This window comes from Papaver somniferum, chromosome 4, assembly GCF_003573695.1.
Source record: "Papaver somniferum cultivar HN1 chromosome 4, ASM357369v1, whole genome shotgun sequence".
In the NCBI taxonomy this organism is placed as follows: Eukaryota; Viridiplantae; Streptophyta; class Magnoliopsida; order Ranunculales; family Papaveraceae; genus Papaver; species Papaver somniferum.
Window position 1 is genome coordinate 66,826,960 of NC_039361.1, and position 18,065 is coordinate 66,845,024.

Genomic DNA, 18,065 nt, shown 5'->3' on the forward strand with positions numbered 1-18,065 from the left:
GGTAATATATAAGTCGGTCCCTAGTGCCATTGATGAGTCTCAAGAGTATCAAATACACCTGAAAAAAGAAGAAACTTTTGATTGGAAAAAGTTGAGTAGTCTACCTCGGAAGGGGACTTCCTAGTTCCTACTCGAGTACCAAACTCCTCCTTCTGTCCCCCCGAACAATATCTGTCATTTACACAAGCAAAATTACCTGGAAGGTAAATCGCATTATACTAACATACACACATCAAAGTAAACTTGAGTAGCCGATGTCACTGTACTACAGTGGAGTCCTGGACTATCATTTAATAATAAACATAAAACTAAAACCAAGGGTAGTATGGTAAGAAGATTGTAGATTTTCAAGAATGACAACTATATTAACTGTTGGGCTGTTGCATTCGATTTTATCCCGCCTAATTTTCTTCTGTTATCACTCCTCACCAAAGACATTGCTTCAAGTTTAGAGAAACCTAAATAAATCAAAAGAAAAGATGGATCGAGAAAGAAGTGGCACCTACTTGTAAACCATTAGGTAAGCTTTCGATCCCTTCCAGAAACAATTCTCATGATATCTATCATCCTTAAATACTCACAAACCCTTCTATTGTACTCTTAAATCACAACCACCTTTGAAATTCCCTCTACCGCATATCTTCCGGAAGTGCAAGCATGGGAATCAACAGAAACAGGGAACCATTTCCTGGATATACCATGAGAATACAAGATAAAGATTGTCGTGTGCAATGTCGATTTAGTTCACTGACAAATTTGAGACTGCCAATATCTGTATTTTTCCTTTTTGCAATCATTTCTTATGCCGGTAAGGATCCAGTTCCAAATGCTTTTAGTTCTTGTTATCCTTTTACCTGTTAATATACATTTCTTGATTTGGTTTGGTTTGTTCTACTTGCAGCTGCCTATGATCCACTGGATCCGAATGGTAATGTGACGATCAAATGGGACATTGTATCTTGGACTGCAGACGGTTACGTGGTCGGTATTATCTAGATTTTTGATGAATCGTTCTCTTTTTAGCTTCCTATAAAATGATAAAATCTAAAGATCAAGCTACAATTTACCAGGCAGCAGTAACCATGAACAATTTCCAAATGTATCGACACATAATGACTCCTGGCTGGACATTAGGATGGGCATGGGCAAAGAAAGAAGTGATTTGGTCAATGATTGGAGCTCAAACAACTGAACAAGGAGATTGTTCCAAGTTCAAGGGAAATGTCCCACATTGTTGCAAGAAAACTCCAACAGTTGTCGACTTACTGCCCGGAGTACCTTACAACCAACAATTTACCAACTGCTGCAAAGGAGGAGTAGTTGCATCATGGGGACAAGATCCATCTGCCTCTGTCTCAGCCTTCCAAGTTAGTGTTGGGCTTGCAGGAACTTCAAACAAAACGGTTAAATTGCCAAAGAATTTCACTCTGCTTGGTCCTGGACCAGGTTACACTTGCGGTCCTGCGAAAATTGTTCCACCTACAACATTTCTCACAGCTGATCGCCGAAGAAAAACTCAAGCATTGAGTAAGCCAGCTTCTTCTATGTCATTTCATAAAAGATCTTCATTGTGGATTGATAGGATGAAGTTCTTTTTTTTTTTTTTTTAATTTGGTTTCTAAAGCATGCCATGGGTGTGGTGATATGAGCTTCTCTGCAAGAATTTACAGCATTTGATGTATTTATTCTTTTTGCAGTGACATGGAATGTAACCTGCACTTACTCACAGTTCCTGGCAAGGAAGAATCCGAGCTGTTGCGTTTCTTTCTCATCTTTCTACAACGAAACGATTACTCCTTGTCCATCTTGTGCTTGTGGCTGTCAAAACAAACATAACTGTGTCAAGTAAGTTTTTAGTTCAATTCCCATACATATGAACGTGTATATTCCAACTGTTCTGGATTCCTGATGGATAATATTTACAGAAGCGATTCGAAGTTGCTGACCAAGGTGGGAGTGAATACACCAAGAAAAGATAACTCACCGTTGCTGCAGTGCACACATCATATGTGCCCAATAAGGATCCACTGGCATGTCAAGCTCAACTATAAGGATTACTGGCGTGCGAAACTCTCAATTACGAATTTCAATTACCGTCTGAATTACACTCAATGGACTCTTGTTGCTCAGCACCCAAATCTAAACAATGTTACCCAAGTCTTCAGTTTCGACTACAAGCCGCTCGTTCCATACCAGTCCATAAGTAAGTACAAACAAACACCTAATGCATTCAAACCTTTACTAAGTAGCTATCAAACTCTGAAACAACCCTGTCATTACATAGCCTGAAATTTCTAACTTGTATGTATGCAGATGACACCGGAATGTTTTATGGCATGAAATTTTACAATGATTTACTGATGGAAGCTGGGCCACTAGGAAATGTTCAGTCAGAGGTTCTTCTCCAAAAGGACAAGGATACTTTTACCTTGAAGCAAGGATGGGCATTTCCAAGAAAGGTTTACTTTAATGGAGATGAGTGCATGCTACCACCACCTGATACCTACCCGTACCTGCCAAATTCTGCATTTACAAACTCACTGCAATTAACTACATTGGCTGCTTCACTGATTTTCCTACTGATGGCCATTGGTTGATCTTCTTCCATACGACTTAAGGGAAGCAAAACTCGCATTTGAAGTTCTGAAGGCAGAAGAAAAACAACAGAAGTAATTTTGAGCATTTTCAGCGGCACCGACCAACAAGAATTGCAGGTACTTTGGAACTGAATTTTTTTAGAACAGTTGAGAAAGAATTACAAGTCACCTTAATGTAGAGATGTATTTTGTGTTCAACAGCTCTCTATTATATACACGGATTGTCTTCATCTTTTACAATCACATTATAAATATACATACAGTGGAATCTTCACATGTAGAGGCTTGACACCTTGTTGTTCTTGCATGTTTAAGCAGCGTAATATTAGTTTCCTTAGCGTAAAAAAAAAAAAAAGAGTACAAGAACTATGAAGTGACAGAATTCAGTGCAAGGAATTTCCTTGTGAAAGGAACTTACCTGATCAAAAAGAGTAATTGGACAAAGAGAATAAAATTGAATAATAGTTGCGTGATCAAAACCATAAATAAGTTCTATTCTGCGTATGAATGGTTTATTACACTGTAAGAACACCAGATTTGACGTGGATCTCATACAATAATTATATGAAGATTTAAATTACAACTAAAGGTACACAAAAAAGTAGTGAATTCAACCTGCACATACATGAACAATAAGAAATTCTTGGCTCAACAGGCAATAGCGCACCTGAACTCACTTCAACTGCTAGAACTGAGGCTTCAATACAGCAAATCCATGACCTAGATCCTCTAAGCTTTTTGATGTTCTCATCCAGTTGGAGATTTTGAGACAACAATCCACCATAAGATGCCATAAATTCACTTTACAAGGCATAAGCCATTAAGAATGTTAAAGATACCAAAACAGCCGTGAGAGAACCAAGTATGGACACAATCGGTCGGGGACTAGCATTTGGCAACCATGGATATGATTCTGGAGGTGGCATGACACAGTTATCACCATTGAAATAAATCCTTCTAGGGAAAGCCCATCCTTTGTCAAACGTGAAAGTATCAGAATCCTTTCGGAATAGTATCTCTGATTGCACATTTCCCAGAGGTCCAGCTTCCATGAGCAAATCATTATAAAATTTAACCCCCCACAACATTGCTGTGTCATCTGTAACATCAAAAACAGATCCAAAAGAGTGTTATGTTTGTATCCATGATAAAAAAAGTTTTCAGAAACAACAAACTATAAAAACATTGTGAAGACGATAGTACTTACTTATAGCAGCATATGGAGTTAAAGGCTTGTAATTGAAACTGAAAATCTGGGTGATGTTATCCAAATTAGGATGCTGAACAACCATGTTCCACTGCGTGTAGTTCATTCTATAATTGAAATTTGTGATTGTGATCTTCACTCTCCAATACTGTTTGTAGTTGAGCTTAACATGCCAATGAACCCGGATGGGACACATATGGGTTGTGCACTGAACTAGAGGTGAATAAGCATTTTTACTAGCATGACCTGTAACAGCAGAAGCTAAATATGGCGAGTCTCCCCTGCAAGAGAAAACCATAAGAGAGAACACACGTCAAACTCAAACGGAGAGAAAAATTCGGAAGAGACGTGTTAAGAAAAATGGTGCAAGGAGGCACAGATAAGAATTATCAGAGAAACTTACTCTACACAGCTTCCTGGTTGAGTAACATTATTTTGACAGCCACAGGTACAAGTAGGACATGGGACAATCGTTTCATTGTAGAATGAGGAGAGAGAGACACAACATGTTGGTGTCTTCTGAGAGAGGAACTGGGAATAGGTACACGTAATGTTCCATGTCACTGCAAAAATGAAACCCGTAAGATAAAAGCCAAATTCTCAATGCTCTATGATCAAGCACACATAGTTCCAACACAAATTGGTTATGAATAGATTATAATGAAGGATAAACTAGAAATATCACCCTACTTATCACAAACTTTAGCAAGAAACTTACTTAGTGCTTGAGTAGTTCTTCTTAGATCTGATGTAACAAATTTACTAGATTTCACAATTTTAGCAGGTCCACATGTGTAACCTGGTCCCGGTGCTTTCAAGGTGAAGTTCTTTGGCACTCTTACAGTCTTGTTTGATGTTCCAGCAGCACCCACACTAACCTGGAACGAACTTGCTGCATTACCAGAATCTTGGACCCAAGAATTGAGCACTCCTCCTTTACAACAATTTGCTATCTGCTGGTTGTAAGGAGTTCCCGGTAATAAATCCACAACAGTTGGATCCTTCTTACAACAATGAGGAATGTTCCCTTTGTATTTTGAACAATCACCTTGTTCTGTTGTTTGTGCTCCCACCATACTCCAAATGACTTCTTTCTTTGACCATGTCCATCCCAATGTCCATCCTGGTGCTTGGATGTGACGGTATTGCTGGAAGTTATACATAGTGACAACAGCCTGTCCAATTCATGCATTAATCAACAATTAGATACACAAGAAGGGAAAACAAATCAATTAATGAATCATCTCTAGATATACACTTACCACATAACCATCTGGAGTCCAATTCATAACATCCCATTTTATTGTGATATTTCCAGTTGGATCAAGTGCATCATAAGCTTCTGCAAACCAATAAAGCAAAATATAAAATTAAATTTCCACAAATTCAGTTCAGATTTTCATTACATAAACTACAGGTGTCGGAGTCGGTAACGAAACTTCGTCTTTTTCATCCATTAATAAGATCAAGAACGATTACTCAGTTCTTCTACATATACTAAATTCAGAATCACACTTTATAAAGCAAATAAAATCAATTATTACTTCCTAAAACCGAATATAGTAATCTAATAACTGTAAGAACATAATAATTCAGCTAAATCTGTACTAATTTGAACTACACTAAGGTAAACACCAAGAAATAGCTACAAAATCTATCTAAAAGGTTAGACAAATAAAGCAAACCCATTACTTTAATACAACATTTCCAGTAACCCCAACTCTTTAACATGACCACAACATCCCAAATCAGATAAATTTCTTGAATCCAATGAAACCCATTGCTAAAACATCAAAAAAGATGAAAAATTGGGAGTGATAACACTAACAGGAATCTGTAAAGTACAAACCTGTTGAGCTGAAACTGAAGCAGGAAATCAAGAAAACAATGGAAATGGCGTAGCTGGTATACTTGGGAATAGATCTATCAACGGAGTAAGTAGCCATATTTTTTTTATTTTTTTTGGTAATGGAGAGTGAGAAATGGATGAATGAAGTTCAGATCTGCGTGCAAGTGAGGGAGAAAGGAAACGTGGTGAGTGTTGTTTCCTTACTGGACTTTACTCACATGACAGACAGTAGAGATAGAGAAAGAGAGAGCAGCTCTTCTTTCTTAAAAATAAAGAGAGGATGATAGCAATTGGCAAGACGAAAGTATTACACCACTGATTGAGAAACTTCCCTTCATTTCATTTTCTTTCCTTTTTTACTCACAACGAAATTATTCAATAATTGTTTGGTAGTTGTTTTCGACTTTCTACTTGTCAAATTTAATTTTAAGAAATAATATTAAATTAAACACAAAATTGACCAATTAACCATAAGGATAACTCATGGGTGAAAAAAACGTGTAAAATTTGATACTGTTTAGATGGACGAGAATGTAAATTTAGTTATGTAATCAGTTTTATCTTATCCATTTTTAAATATTTTTTCTTATTTTTAATTTACATCATGATGCATCCAGTTTCACTCTCTCTATGTTTTAAGTTTAAGCCAGGATAATCCAGATTCATTCTTGCTATTTTTTTGGTGTCCATTTCACCTACACTAATTTTTACTCGTTCATTAAAACCATGTTTTAAAAATATTTGGGAAATTGACCCAATTTCTCTAAATTAAAAAAAAAAACTATTTTGATCTGAGTTGACGGTCGATTTTATAACTATACTACTCTATTGAAAAGACATCTAGCAATATAATTGTTGCATACATCAAAATTCAATTTTGAGTTCATGTTTTTTGCTATCTGTTCATTTCTTACTACATTCTTTTTACTTGTCAAGAAGAAAAGAAAACTATTCACAGGATTTTTTGTTGCTAATGTTATTCCATTTTGTGTATAAATTATAAAACCATTATGATGAGATCAAAAACGTTCAAGCAGCAGCACGCAAAATAAGAATTCTACTAATAATTGGTTGATGTGCAACTACGACTTAATTTCTATTTTTGGTATCTAATTACCAAACTTGACGATTGTACTTGACCACTTGACCGAATTGGAGCATGTTAAGTCAAAACTAGGAGGTACCATTAAGTTACACATGTAATAGCTAAAACTTCTATGGCTGATAGATCTTCTTTTTTGAATACTCTTGTAACATCCCAGATAAAATTAGGAAAATTATTGGGGATGATCAAAAATCTATCAGCTTAAATTATGTAAATTAAGTTTGTCTACTATAACGTGTTTTCGAAACAAAAAAAAACAAAAAAAAACATACTGCATTATTCTCTAGCCACTGTAAGAATCAGTGGCTAGTATATCGATGAAAAATGCGGTTTTTTCAGGTAATGATTCATTCATTCTAGAAATAAAACATCTTCATTACGGTGCAAATGTTTGGGAGAAATTGTTTATCTCAAGATGGATGGAAAAACACACAGGGGAAGACAACCGACAATAATAATATTAAATTACTATAAGCTTGTGGAGCTCTTTTATTCCACAAGTCCCTGGCCCTATATGTGTCGGTGGTACACTCCTTCTCTCTCTCCTCCTCCTTTCTGTCCTCTCCTTGATTAATCATGGAGCTTTTCTCTAAACAAAAGTCTGTATATCTTAATCACAAATTCAAAAAGATAATAAGCCATCAGATCCATAAACCAACAGCCTAGATTGAAACTTGGTGGTGGGTTCTTGTTTTGTTATATTGACTAACTATACGATGATGTCTATGTTAATTCATATTTTATGCACATAAAAATAAATATGAACCACCTAATCTTTTTGATCTGATTTAGACCCTCCAACCTAAATTTTCCGCATGACCTGATTCAGCGAGTGAGATGGTAAGAGCCAGCTAATTTGTATTATATTCCAATTCAAGCTTATACAAACCAAATGATTTCAAAACGAAACATGGATTAATGAATAATTTTTCTTTCTAGGTTCATTTGTATATTTACCGATTGAGCCTACTTTTTAATCAGATGGGGAAAATTTATTATTTGTCCCATATCGAAGGGATGGTTGTTGGTTGTTAGAGAATTGATAGCTAATAACCTGTCCAACAATCAGTCTTAGATGCTCCAACGAAAGAGTGACAAATGATTAGTAGGCTTCATAATTTTGATTTGGCTCTAATAAGCATTTTTCTTCACCTAATAATTAACACCAACATCTTACATGCCCCAAAACCAAACTAAAAAGTAAAAACATCTTCATATCAGCGGCAGAAAAGGTAAAAATAAAAGTCATAGCTAGTGAGAGTATTTCGTAGGAGTATCATCCTTTTGATTTCAAATCAGCTAATCTCCTACTAAGTTCTTCCTCCGAGGCAGGTAGAGCAGCAGCAGTAGCAGCTCCTTTTTCTTTGATTCCCACAGCTTCCTTTCCTGCTTGTGGCAACTTCATACAAACCTCCAAACCATAATCATCAGCAACTTGTTGCATTAACGATCCAACTTCACCTTCTGGAGTAGACAAGGATGTCGTTCCTTCCATCGATGTTTCTGTAAAACTCGCTTGAACTTCCATATTCACAAATACTTTCTCAAATTTATCCATGGTTTGTGAGATCTTCTCCATATTTCCAACAGATAATGACCCTTCTAATGATTTCACGATTCCACTCATTGATTTAGTAATGTTTCGGAGATTGTTCTGGCTTCCTAATCTCGATACCACAGCGTCAAGACGAGAAGCAAAACGCAAGTAATTGAGCTGTTCGTTGCGTTTACGGATGGCGTTTTGGGCGTAAATTCTTGCACCATCCATGTTTCCTTTTTCAATTGCTTTCTTTACTTTCAACTTCTCTGATTTCTCTTCTTGTTCACATTTCTTTGCTTCTCTGACTAGTGATTTTGATGTCATTTTTAGTTGGAAGGTTTGCTCCATTAGCTTCTCCTGCCCAGACTTCTTTGAGAACCATGGCATCTTGTCCTGCAAAAATCAGCAGATCTAGTTTTCTTTGTGTTACTAGTGTTGAAGAGATTGGGGAAGAATTGAAATCGGATCTATGTTTTTGTTTTTCACTGTAAAGATCTTGATGATAAATGAAGAATTAAAGGGAGAGATTTGAATAGTTAAAGGGGTTTAAAGTGATAAGCTTGGCCATTCCAAAAAAATATAGCCGTTGTAAAACTCCAACGGTCAGAACTCTAACTTTGTTATCCCATATCATTTTACTGGTGATTTGACCATGACTACCGTTTTCTACACTTATCACATAGAGCCCACGACACTCAAATGGATCCTAGTCCCATACAATCCAGGGAGGATCGTGGTTCTTCTTTACGGCAGTAGTATACCATGAAATGAAATGTAAACTTACTGGCTGATAAAATTTCTTTGATTTGCATGACAAAACTGAAAACTGACAACATTACAAAGAACATTTTGCTATTTCCTTTACTTGGATGGAATTAGTCTTTTAGCTAAAAGAAAGGGAGTGAGAAAAAACAAAGATGCAAGATGCATGCAAAATTGAACTGAATCTACAATAACTCTACCTATTCAACAACAACAAAAAACAAAAAAATTACTTGCACAACCCATCAGCTTTTTCTATGCTTCCGTAATGCATCACAAAGTCTCACGGCATCAAGATTATCCCGAACATTGTGTACCCGTACCATGTTTGCACCACCCAAAACCCCAGCGGTGACTGCAGCAATAGTTGCTGGGTCTCTCCTATTAGCATCTGGTTGGCTGCAAATATCACCTAAAAATCTCTTTCTAGAGGGTCCTATTAAAATTGGTGCATGAGAAGCCGCCAAACTCTTGAGACCAATCTCTTCTCGAATGGAAGGTAAACCCATAAGAAGGTCTAAATTGTCTTCACTTTTTTTGGAAAATCCAATGCCAGGGTCAAGAATAATCCTCCAAGCTGGGATCCCTGATGATTCAGCCTCTTTAAACCTTGAATACAGTCAGAACTGACTTGCTTACAGACATCGTCATATTTTAGGTTCTCACTACTTTGCATCGTTGATGGGTTCCTCCTCATGTGCATTGCAAGATAAGGAACCTTCAAACCTGATACAACCTTAAGCATGTCAGAATCTAACTGTCCACCAGATACATCGTTGATCAGATGGGCACCTGTATTTACTGCTTCTGAAGCGACTTTCGAGTAAAAAGTATCCACAGATATGAATTTGTCTTCAACCCAGGTATTTGTCGAACAGCTTCTAGAACAGGTATTAGTCTATCTAATTCTTCTTCTGCTGATATCCTAGTGGCAAATGGTCTTGTAGATTGTGCACCAATGTCAATGATGTCTACTCCTTCTGATATCATCAACTGAACCTGAGAAACAGCGGCATCTACTGACTGAAACTTACCACCATCGCTGAAACTATCTGGGGTCAGGTTCAGGATTCCCATGACATGGGTCTTCTGTGACCAGTCCAACAAGCGATTTCCAATGGGTAATACTCGTCTCATCCCATCCTTTCCAATCAATTGCTCACCACCAAGTTTCTCCCATGATTCAAAAAGCCCACACTTCTGTGTTGAAAATGAATGCCAACTTCCAACAGTATCAGAATCGATTGCTGATCCAAGCAGATCTATCAGTGGGGCCATCACAAATGGTCTCTCCCAGATTCTTTCATGTGGGACACTAAGAGTCTCAGAATGGATTTTGAAGTTCCCGTAGAACAATATATCCAAGTCAATAGGTCTGGGACCATACCTTATACCTTCTGTTCGACCTATATCCTTCTCAATTTGCTTAAGCACACGCAATAACTCATGTGGGGAAAGTTTTGTAACACCTCTGATTGCGGAATTGAGGAATAGAGGCTGATCAGTCACATAAGCAGGCTCTGTCTCATATAAACACCCGTGCCGCGAAATTTGGATGCCTGATTTATTCATCAGTCTAAGTGCCTCATTGAAATTATCCAGCCGATTGCCTACATTGCTGCCCAAAGCAATTACCACTTCTTGTTCTGTAGAATGAACTTCCACTGAATTTGAGACTGAATGTAGGAAACAAAGACCTGTTGCTGCAAAGTGGAAATAATACATAAGAAATTCAGGAAGAATTATAGTGAGGAAAAACAGTAATCATATTTGTAACTTGGTTAACACTTTTCAGCAACTTATCAGGTAATCAGGCTCACCTTTTGAATACGTATTGGCAGCTCCCCTAAACCCATGCTTGGCAGCAATTATGTTCTTGAATATGTTCATGCCAATAGCTGTTTTATTCAATCCTGGAACAAATTACAGACAGTTGAACTTGATAAATAATGCTTTCTAGAACTCTTACCATTCCAGTTGAGACAATGCAAAAATGAGCACCGCAGTTGTTTTTTCTTAGTTTGCGACTACCACGTAGACATCATACCATGTACTGATGTAGCAGAAGGCTGGATCATGCAAATGTTTTCAGCTGTTTAAAGCAACCTAGCAGTATACACTACTATGCAAATGATGTGACAACACGACTGTGTAACAGAAACTTGTGATTACTCAAGTATGGCTATGAAAAGGTTTAAGTGGTGTTTTTTCAAAAACTTGCCGACTAAATTTTAATAACTAATCAATTGCTATCACATTATCAATTACACATATAACTAAGAAACAGAACTTTTCAAACGTAACTAGCTAATTCTATCTTTTCCATGTAACTTGAAATTTCTCAATCTATTTATTTATGCAACACTATGGTCCTATTAACAGATCGTGTTGTAGGCAATTACTACTTTCTACAAGTCTAAATGAAGTTGGGTGCTTAAGGTAGGGTACATAGAATGAAGTTGTATGGTTTACTAAATAAGCCATCCCAGCGAACCTGCGGAGTTGATTATAAATTTGCTGACTTGAATTTATTAACCCATATTCACTTAAAATTCTTTCTGGTCAGTTGCAGCAGCCTATCAGGAGCATTGTTGAGGTTTTCACAGCGGTTTCTGTTCATGGTGGTGATACTGGCTTTACATATCTGCACCCCCTTACTCTAATGGAGTGAAGTTAGACAAGATGACAGCTGCCCCAGTGGGTGGCTGACGAAGAAGTAAATGCTAGAACATATCCTAAATTCCTAATGCACATCAAAAGCAAGCAAAAACCAAGTCCAGCAACCGTAGAAGTAATTAACACAAGCACCAAACACCATTTGCTCTTGCATAACCAGCATTAGGTTCAGTACGAACTAACTCCATTTTTGCATTATTATAGCTAAGAGAGCCCAATAGACAAGCCATACTCGACAAAAGAAAGAAAAAAAAAAGTAGTGAGAAAGAGTATTGGCTCAACAACGAGTATTGCGATATATTTATCCATCAATGACCATAATCCATCCAAAACACAAGATATATTCATCCATCACAACTCATATATATGCAGCAGAGTTTTATCCTTAGGTTTCAACCTGTGTAATTATCCCTAGGTCTGTAATATTTTCCTAAAAAAGATTCAAAAAGAAAATGTGCAAGAACAAACTTTTCGAAATTCGAGCACCAGCAGCAATGGACAGAACTGCAATAATCTTGTTCCTGTTGACCTAGATCAAAGCACTTATTCCTTCGTTTAATTGAACCTTTGCAACATGAATAGTTAACAAAACAGAGTTAGTTTCTAATTAAAAATATATCACAATGAAGTTACTATATTGCTGAAATGAGCACATATAAATTGGGTCTGGTATGAAAGGAAGTAATGCCAAACTAAAATCAGAGGACATGGGAACGCTGTTCTCTATTTTGCACAAAATGAGCCCATAGTTTGCTACTTTGGATACAGAAAGTAAAGACCTGAGTTTTAATGTGTATTATATTGCATTTAATAATTCACGAGTACGTGGTCTTCCACTTAAAACTGCATTTAGAAATGCCTTGTAATGAACAAAAAGTGAATAACACACAGTGGATAGAAATTGAAACTCTTGTTGTTGTCAAATAAAAGCACGAGTGAGGGCAACAACGGTGCTCCCATGAGAACATGTCTCGCGAATTCAATATGGCTTTAATTTCACACAAGAAGACGTCCAGAAGAAGAAATCGTTCGCAAATTTAATGTGAATGCCCAAAAAAAACCAAGACAAATAAAAAGTCTCGAGTAAAAGGATGGGATAGCACAGAAGCAAGACTGCCTGCATGGTGCAAAATTGCAAAAGAAATTCACAAATGATCCTCGAAGAAGCCTCGTTGTAGTGCAAAAAATGACCCAAGAGATTGCCAATACAACAGCATATGAGCAGTGGATTACTCATGCGCAGGAAACTCCAATTTATGTTCAATCAGGAATAGGTTCAGAGTCTTTGGACCATTAACGTCATACCCAATGGCTGGAAGCCGAAATGAGTTTTCTACTCAATTAAGCAGTTTCTGTCAACGTGATACCTAATGGTCCATACACAATTATGAGTTTTCTGACTCTTTCCAAAGAAACCGGAAAGAGAGCATTGTGCTATGGTTTCAAAATTGGGTTCAATGACAAATAAGGGTTATATACTAGAGATATTCTAAAGACCAAAATTCTCCTTTCATGCGATGTAAAGAAATTGCAGTTGCACCACTTAAGTGCTTGGTCATTGTGAAATTAAAAACAGCTATTGCTTGCATGATTCACATCAAATGTATATCTTCCCACCAAAAAATGTTGAAACTATTAAGTGTCCTGGACTGCAACAATGTTGGTAAACAAAGAAAGAAAAACACTATGATTGCCTTACGTTAAAACTCAAATATATACTATTGACTTCAGCTAAAATCACTTGTACATCTGTGCTGGTGTTTCTAATATAAGTAAGAAAATATAAAGTACTGGTGAACAAAAAAGGTTTAGCTCAAGTTTTGTTTTGATAAAATTCAAACCAAAATTGAAAATGGAGGAGACAGAAAGCATTACTGACACTGAACAAACATCAAACACCCCTTGTGCATCATCAAAATTTAATAAACCAGATAACTATCAGAACTACAAAATAAGACGTTTCCAATAACAAAAAAGACAAACCCAAATTCTAAACAAGCAACTTGAATCTTTGGGAAAGATGAAAGGAAATCTTACCAGTCAGAGTCAGTAGTGGGAGTTCGTAGTACTCCCCTGGGATCTCAGATTCTCAATTGCAGCAGTTGTCGTTAGAAATGGATGCTTGTCCTTGCTCCATAAAATAAAAATTATTCCTTGCTAAGGCAGATGTAGGTTTCGAGTGAATCTGGTGAACTTTAGGGCATTGGTCCACCTTGAGAAAGCAATCTTGTTTTGTTAAAGTTAAAGCAGCTAATATGACCCAGAGGCAAGGCAGACGTAATATTGTTGTATGTATGTTTACCCATAGGGCCATTGTCTAAACTCTATTGTGAGGCTTTACATAAAAATGCAATATTTTTTTCAAAAGCACCTTAACACAATTTGCATCTGAACTTGACTCAGAGACTGAAAACAAACGCCCCCAGCTCTCGAAAATAGTTTCTTCACATGGACATGGCAAATGGTTAAAAACCACAGTGCTGCGCACTTAGATAGCAGTAGGACTTGTAATGTAGGGAACTTCTAATTCTTACTTCATAATTTTTCTTTTTCGCTTACGTTATAAACAATGATGTTCCAAACTACAACGTATTTGAAAATGCTCATTGAAATTCTTCCCACTGCATGTACCCCAAGATCATCGTGAAATGATCTCCAGTTAATATTTAGGATCATGTATCCTGAGTTTCCCATCGCTTTAGCTGGACACAGTTTCAAGTTTCAACAAATCTAATGTTAAAGCATTTCTCATTTTAGGCACCACATTCTGAACCATGTATTGAACTCATAATAATTCTTTACAAAATTTAGCACCTAGAAGATACAATACAATATAATGATGCATTGTTAGCAAATGGCAATCTCATAAATGGACTTGAACAACAACAGATAGAGGGGTAGCTCTGGCACAACTGAGAAGAAGCTAAAAACAAGAGCTCACAAACATATGAGTGGAAGTCAATTTAACACTATTGGTTCATAGTGGTGAGTTCCATACCAACAAACACATTAAGAATCTCGAAATGATTAAGCCTTCATCATTTGTTAGTTTCAGCGAAATTAAATCTAAGAAATAAATTTGGTTTGACTATGATCAAACTAAGAATCTATGCTTGGTTATAATCCAAAGGTTTCTAGGGAAAAAAAAGTACTGATCAATTAAAAGCTTATAACATCCAGTCCAGGATGCAGCACTGCTGTCTTCATTGAGATGACACACTATCTCAAGCTATTTGCGCTACTGCTTGTGCTGTTGCCTCTGCTTCTGAGGTTGCTGGCTGACGCGATTGCTGCTGTGGCTGCTGCTGCTGACACCATTGTTGTTGTGTCTGCTGCTGCGGACGCCATTGTTCGTTGTGTCTGCTGCTGCGGACGCCATTGTTGTTGTGTCTGCTGCTGCAGATGCCATTGTTCTTGTGGCTGTTGCTGATGATGTGCGGCAACTGGTGCATTAATCCGGTCACATCTGATAAGGGAGCATTGCTGATCTGTGAGAAGATGTTGTCCATCAAAATCCCAGAAATCCGGGTCGTTTTGATCCATATCTGGTAGCTCATTAAAGTAAGTGTTCGTTTGGTTTTCTTCTCTAAGTTCCATCTCAAAGAGTGCATTTTCCTCTGCTACAGTTAGATTATTTCCAAACCATGGAAACGGATTGACGAATGGCATCTCCTGATAAGTTTGCACGTGATAATTATGATTAGGAGGAGGAAGAGAGGAGTTCAAGCGACGCTTCCGTGAACCATCAAGATTACTAGCATTATTACTGATATGTTGTGGCAAAGATGATCCACTATAACGATCTGCTCTCAATGTTGATGAAATGTTAGCTTCTGCACTAGGATGAGTATCATCACCATCAGTGAGTGAATCTGAATTTCCTGGTGATTTCCTATGATTCTTATATATTTTACACAAGCAAAAATCTGTAAACTGCACCAAATTAAAGATAACAAATCAAAATTTGTACAAAAGAGTCGGAAGAATAAATGACAATAACAAGGGTGACTGGCAATGTATATGAGGGTGCGTGTACTTACTGCTGCAATTTCAGCATCGACCACAACGTACTCTACCATTTTGAAATCAGTCCTAGTACTTGCTTTGGTCAATGCAGCCTCATTAAACATATGGTAATCCAAAATCCTTTTAGACCCAAATATTCTTCCGTGTTTGTCCATAATCGGTTCAGAAACCCCAAGAGGTTTCCAATGTCCCTCATGATTACCAGCATTCCGTCTAGGTTGAACCCCATTAGGGTATCTTCGTTCTCTGGTAGTGAAGAAATACCATTCTGATCCATCTACAGCATATTCCTTATACTTCTCTATCAATTATCAAGAAGAACAATAACATCACCTTGTGAATAACATGTAAGATATATATAAAGAAGATGATGAAACTCATAAACAAAATAATAATTTATGTACCTGCAAGTTCCGCATAAGTGAAATCAAGAATTTTAAATTCTTGAATGTTAGTATAAGATTGTATTGGTTGGCCTCTGATTTTCTTAATGAGGAAGTGAAATATTAGGTCTGCATCAGTTGGTTGAAATACAAAACCAATTGGAAAGGATTTTGAGTGATTTTCTTTAGGTCTTGATGATCCAGCCGTATTGATACTACATTGAGTAGTACTATAACAAAAGACAGAAATAAGAATCTAAAAGAAAACAAAAGACAACAAGATTACAAGGCAATCATATCATCTTGTATATACCTGAGAGTAAATTATCAGCAGCTGGGGCTGGGCTGTTCTTTACCGGTGCAGATGATTCGGAGTTTGTGACAATTTTTTTGCCACCCATCTTTCTTCTTCTATCTTTAACATAATCATACAGTGAGAAAATCGAAAAAATCAAGAAAAATACAGTAGAAATTGTAAAATGAAAGATGATCAAGATTATTAGAGTAAAGAGAAACAAAAGGGTGAAGATTGAATGATTGTATTAAGAGGAAGAAGAATATGAAGAACATCAATATTACCTTAACAGAAAAGAAATCTTCTTACGATGTGACGAAGAATTTAAAGAGAAGGTCGTTGCAAAAATGGCTGGTTTGACAGACAGAGAGTAGTGATAACAAAAGCGGTGGCAAGTTTCAGCGAGAAAATATAAGATATGTCATCGGATGATTCTGGTGGATTGATTATATAGTAACGATTTATAGTGGTTCCTTTGGGATGAAATCTTGATATACTGTTTCTCGGTAGTGACCACGGTGGTAGTGGATATATGTCTACGCACCAAGCTAACCTTCTTTTCTTTCGCGCATATGTATACATTTGGACTAGCTGTTCCGGCTGGTGTTCCGAGGCTGGTGGCGATGACAAAAATTGTCTATTTATGATGCTTGTGCACACATGACAATGGAAATGACAGAAAGCATTAGTGACATTGAACAAACAACAAACACCTCTTGTGCATCATCAAAATTGGAAACAAAAAACGAGATAGGAGTACAGAATAAGACCTTTCCGGTATAAAGAATTAAAGATAAGAAACCCAATTTCTAAACAAACAACTTGAGTCTTTTGCAAAGATGAAGAGAAATTGTTAAAACTTTGGTAAATTCCTTTCTTAATTTTATTCATAGTAGTTCTATAGATATTTATACATGAACGATAACTTGAGACTCAAAACTTTCCTAAGACACGGATTTGAGACTTTTCTTATAAGTCTCAAAATCATGACTTACATGGACAATCCTTTCCTAGTATATGACCACACTTTCCTAAAATATCACTTACCTTATCAGTCTCACATTACTGACTTACATGGACAATACTTTACATAGACTGACCACTACGGTCTTGGAAAGTATTACACTTTCCTTAATACCCCCCCTCAAGACGGAGCATGCAGGTCACAAATGCCCATCTTGGACAAAAGACCTTGAAACTGAACTCGTCCTAATGATTTGGTGAAGATATCCGCCAACTGCAACCCCGTAGGCGTATAAGAGGGAGAAATAATTTTATGTACTATCGCATCCCTAATGAGATGACAATCCACTTCTATATGTTTAGTTCTTTCGTGAAAAACGGGATTCTGAGCAATATACAATGCCGACTGACTATCACAAAGAAGACTCATTCCCTGTGTATGACAAACTCCCAAATCACCTAGTAATTGCTTCAACCACTTCAATTCACAAGTAGCTGCAGCCATAGATCTGTATTCTGCTTCAGCTGAACTCCGAGAAACTGTGTACTGCTTTTTGGTCTTCCAAGACACTGGTGAATCTCCAAGAAGCACAAACCATCCTGTCAACGATCGTCTAGTCAAAGGACAGCTTGCCCAATCTGAATCACACCAGCCTTTTAAA

At 37.0% G+C, this 18,065-nt stretch overlaps 4 protein-coding genes and 1 pseudogene across 4 annotated transcripts; 1 reads left to right on the plus strand and 4 right to left on the minus strand.

The window, feature by feature from the left end:
- The first annotated feature begins 592 nt into the window (after positions 1 to 592).
- LOC113275774 (COBRA-like protein 4) lies at positions 593 to 2,904 on the plus strand. Its single transcript, XM_026525337.1, has 6 exons — positions 593 to 808; positions 902 to 981; positions 1,071 to 1,527; positions 1,698 to 1,845; positions 1,926 to 2,203; positions 2,314 to 2,904. The coding sequence occupies exons 1-6, from the start codon at positions 658 to 660 to the stop codon at positions 2,595 to 2,597; spliced, it is 1,398 nt and encodes a 465-aa protein (XP_026381122.1). The 5' UTR covers positions 593 to 657; the 3' UTR covers positions 2,598 to 2,904.
- Positions 2,905 to 3,062: 158 nt separating this feature from the next.
- On the minus strand, positions 3,063 to 5,980 carry LOC113275775 (protein COBRA-like). Its single transcript, XM_026525338.1, has 6 exons — positions 5,654 to 5,980; positions 5,067 to 5,146; positions 4,523 to 4,979; positions 4,208 to 4,367; positions 3,805 to 4,085; positions 3,063 to 3,696 (listed from the first exon to the last, which is right to left on the minus strand). The coding sequence occupies exons 1-6, from the start codon at positions 5,748 to 5,750 to the stop codon at positions 3,401 to 3,403; spliced, it is 1,371 nt and encodes a 456-aa protein (XP_026381123.1). The 5' UTR covers positions 5,751 to 5,980; the 3' UTR covers positions 3,063 to 3,400.
- Positions 5,981 to 7,860: 1,880 nt separating this feature from the next.
- Positions 7,861 to 8,849, minus strand: LOC113275776 (ESCRT-related protein CHMP1B-like). Its single transcript, XM_026525339.1, has one exon. The coding sequence runs from the start codon at positions 8,683 to 8,685 to the stop codon at positions 8,035 to 8,037; it is 651 nt and encodes a 216-aa protein (XP_026381124.1). The 5' UTR covers positions 8,686 to 8,849; the 3' UTR covers positions 7,861 to 8,034.
- A 233-nt stretch (positions 8,850 to 9,082) lies between these two features.
- Positions 9,083 to 14,067, minus strand: LOC113275773 (annotated as a pseudogene).
- Positions 14,068 to 14,598: 531 nt separating this feature from the next.
- Positions 14,599 to 17,198, minus strand: LOC113273957 (NAC domain-containing protein 74-like). The gene is made up of 4 exons (XM_026523516.1): positions 16,725 to 17,198; positions 16,459 to 16,560; positions 15,777 to 16,063; positions 14,599 to 15,669 (listed from the first exon to the last, which is right to left on the minus strand). The coding sequence occupies exons 2-4, from the start codon at positions 16,544 to 16,546 to the stop codon at positions 14,956 to 14,958; spliced, it is 1,089 nt and encodes a 362-aa protein (XP_026379301.1). The 5' UTR covers positions 16,547 to 16,560; positions 16,725 to 17,198; the 3' UTR covers positions 14,599 to 14,955.
- Between the last annotated feature and the right edge of the window lie 867 nt (positions 17,199 to 18,065).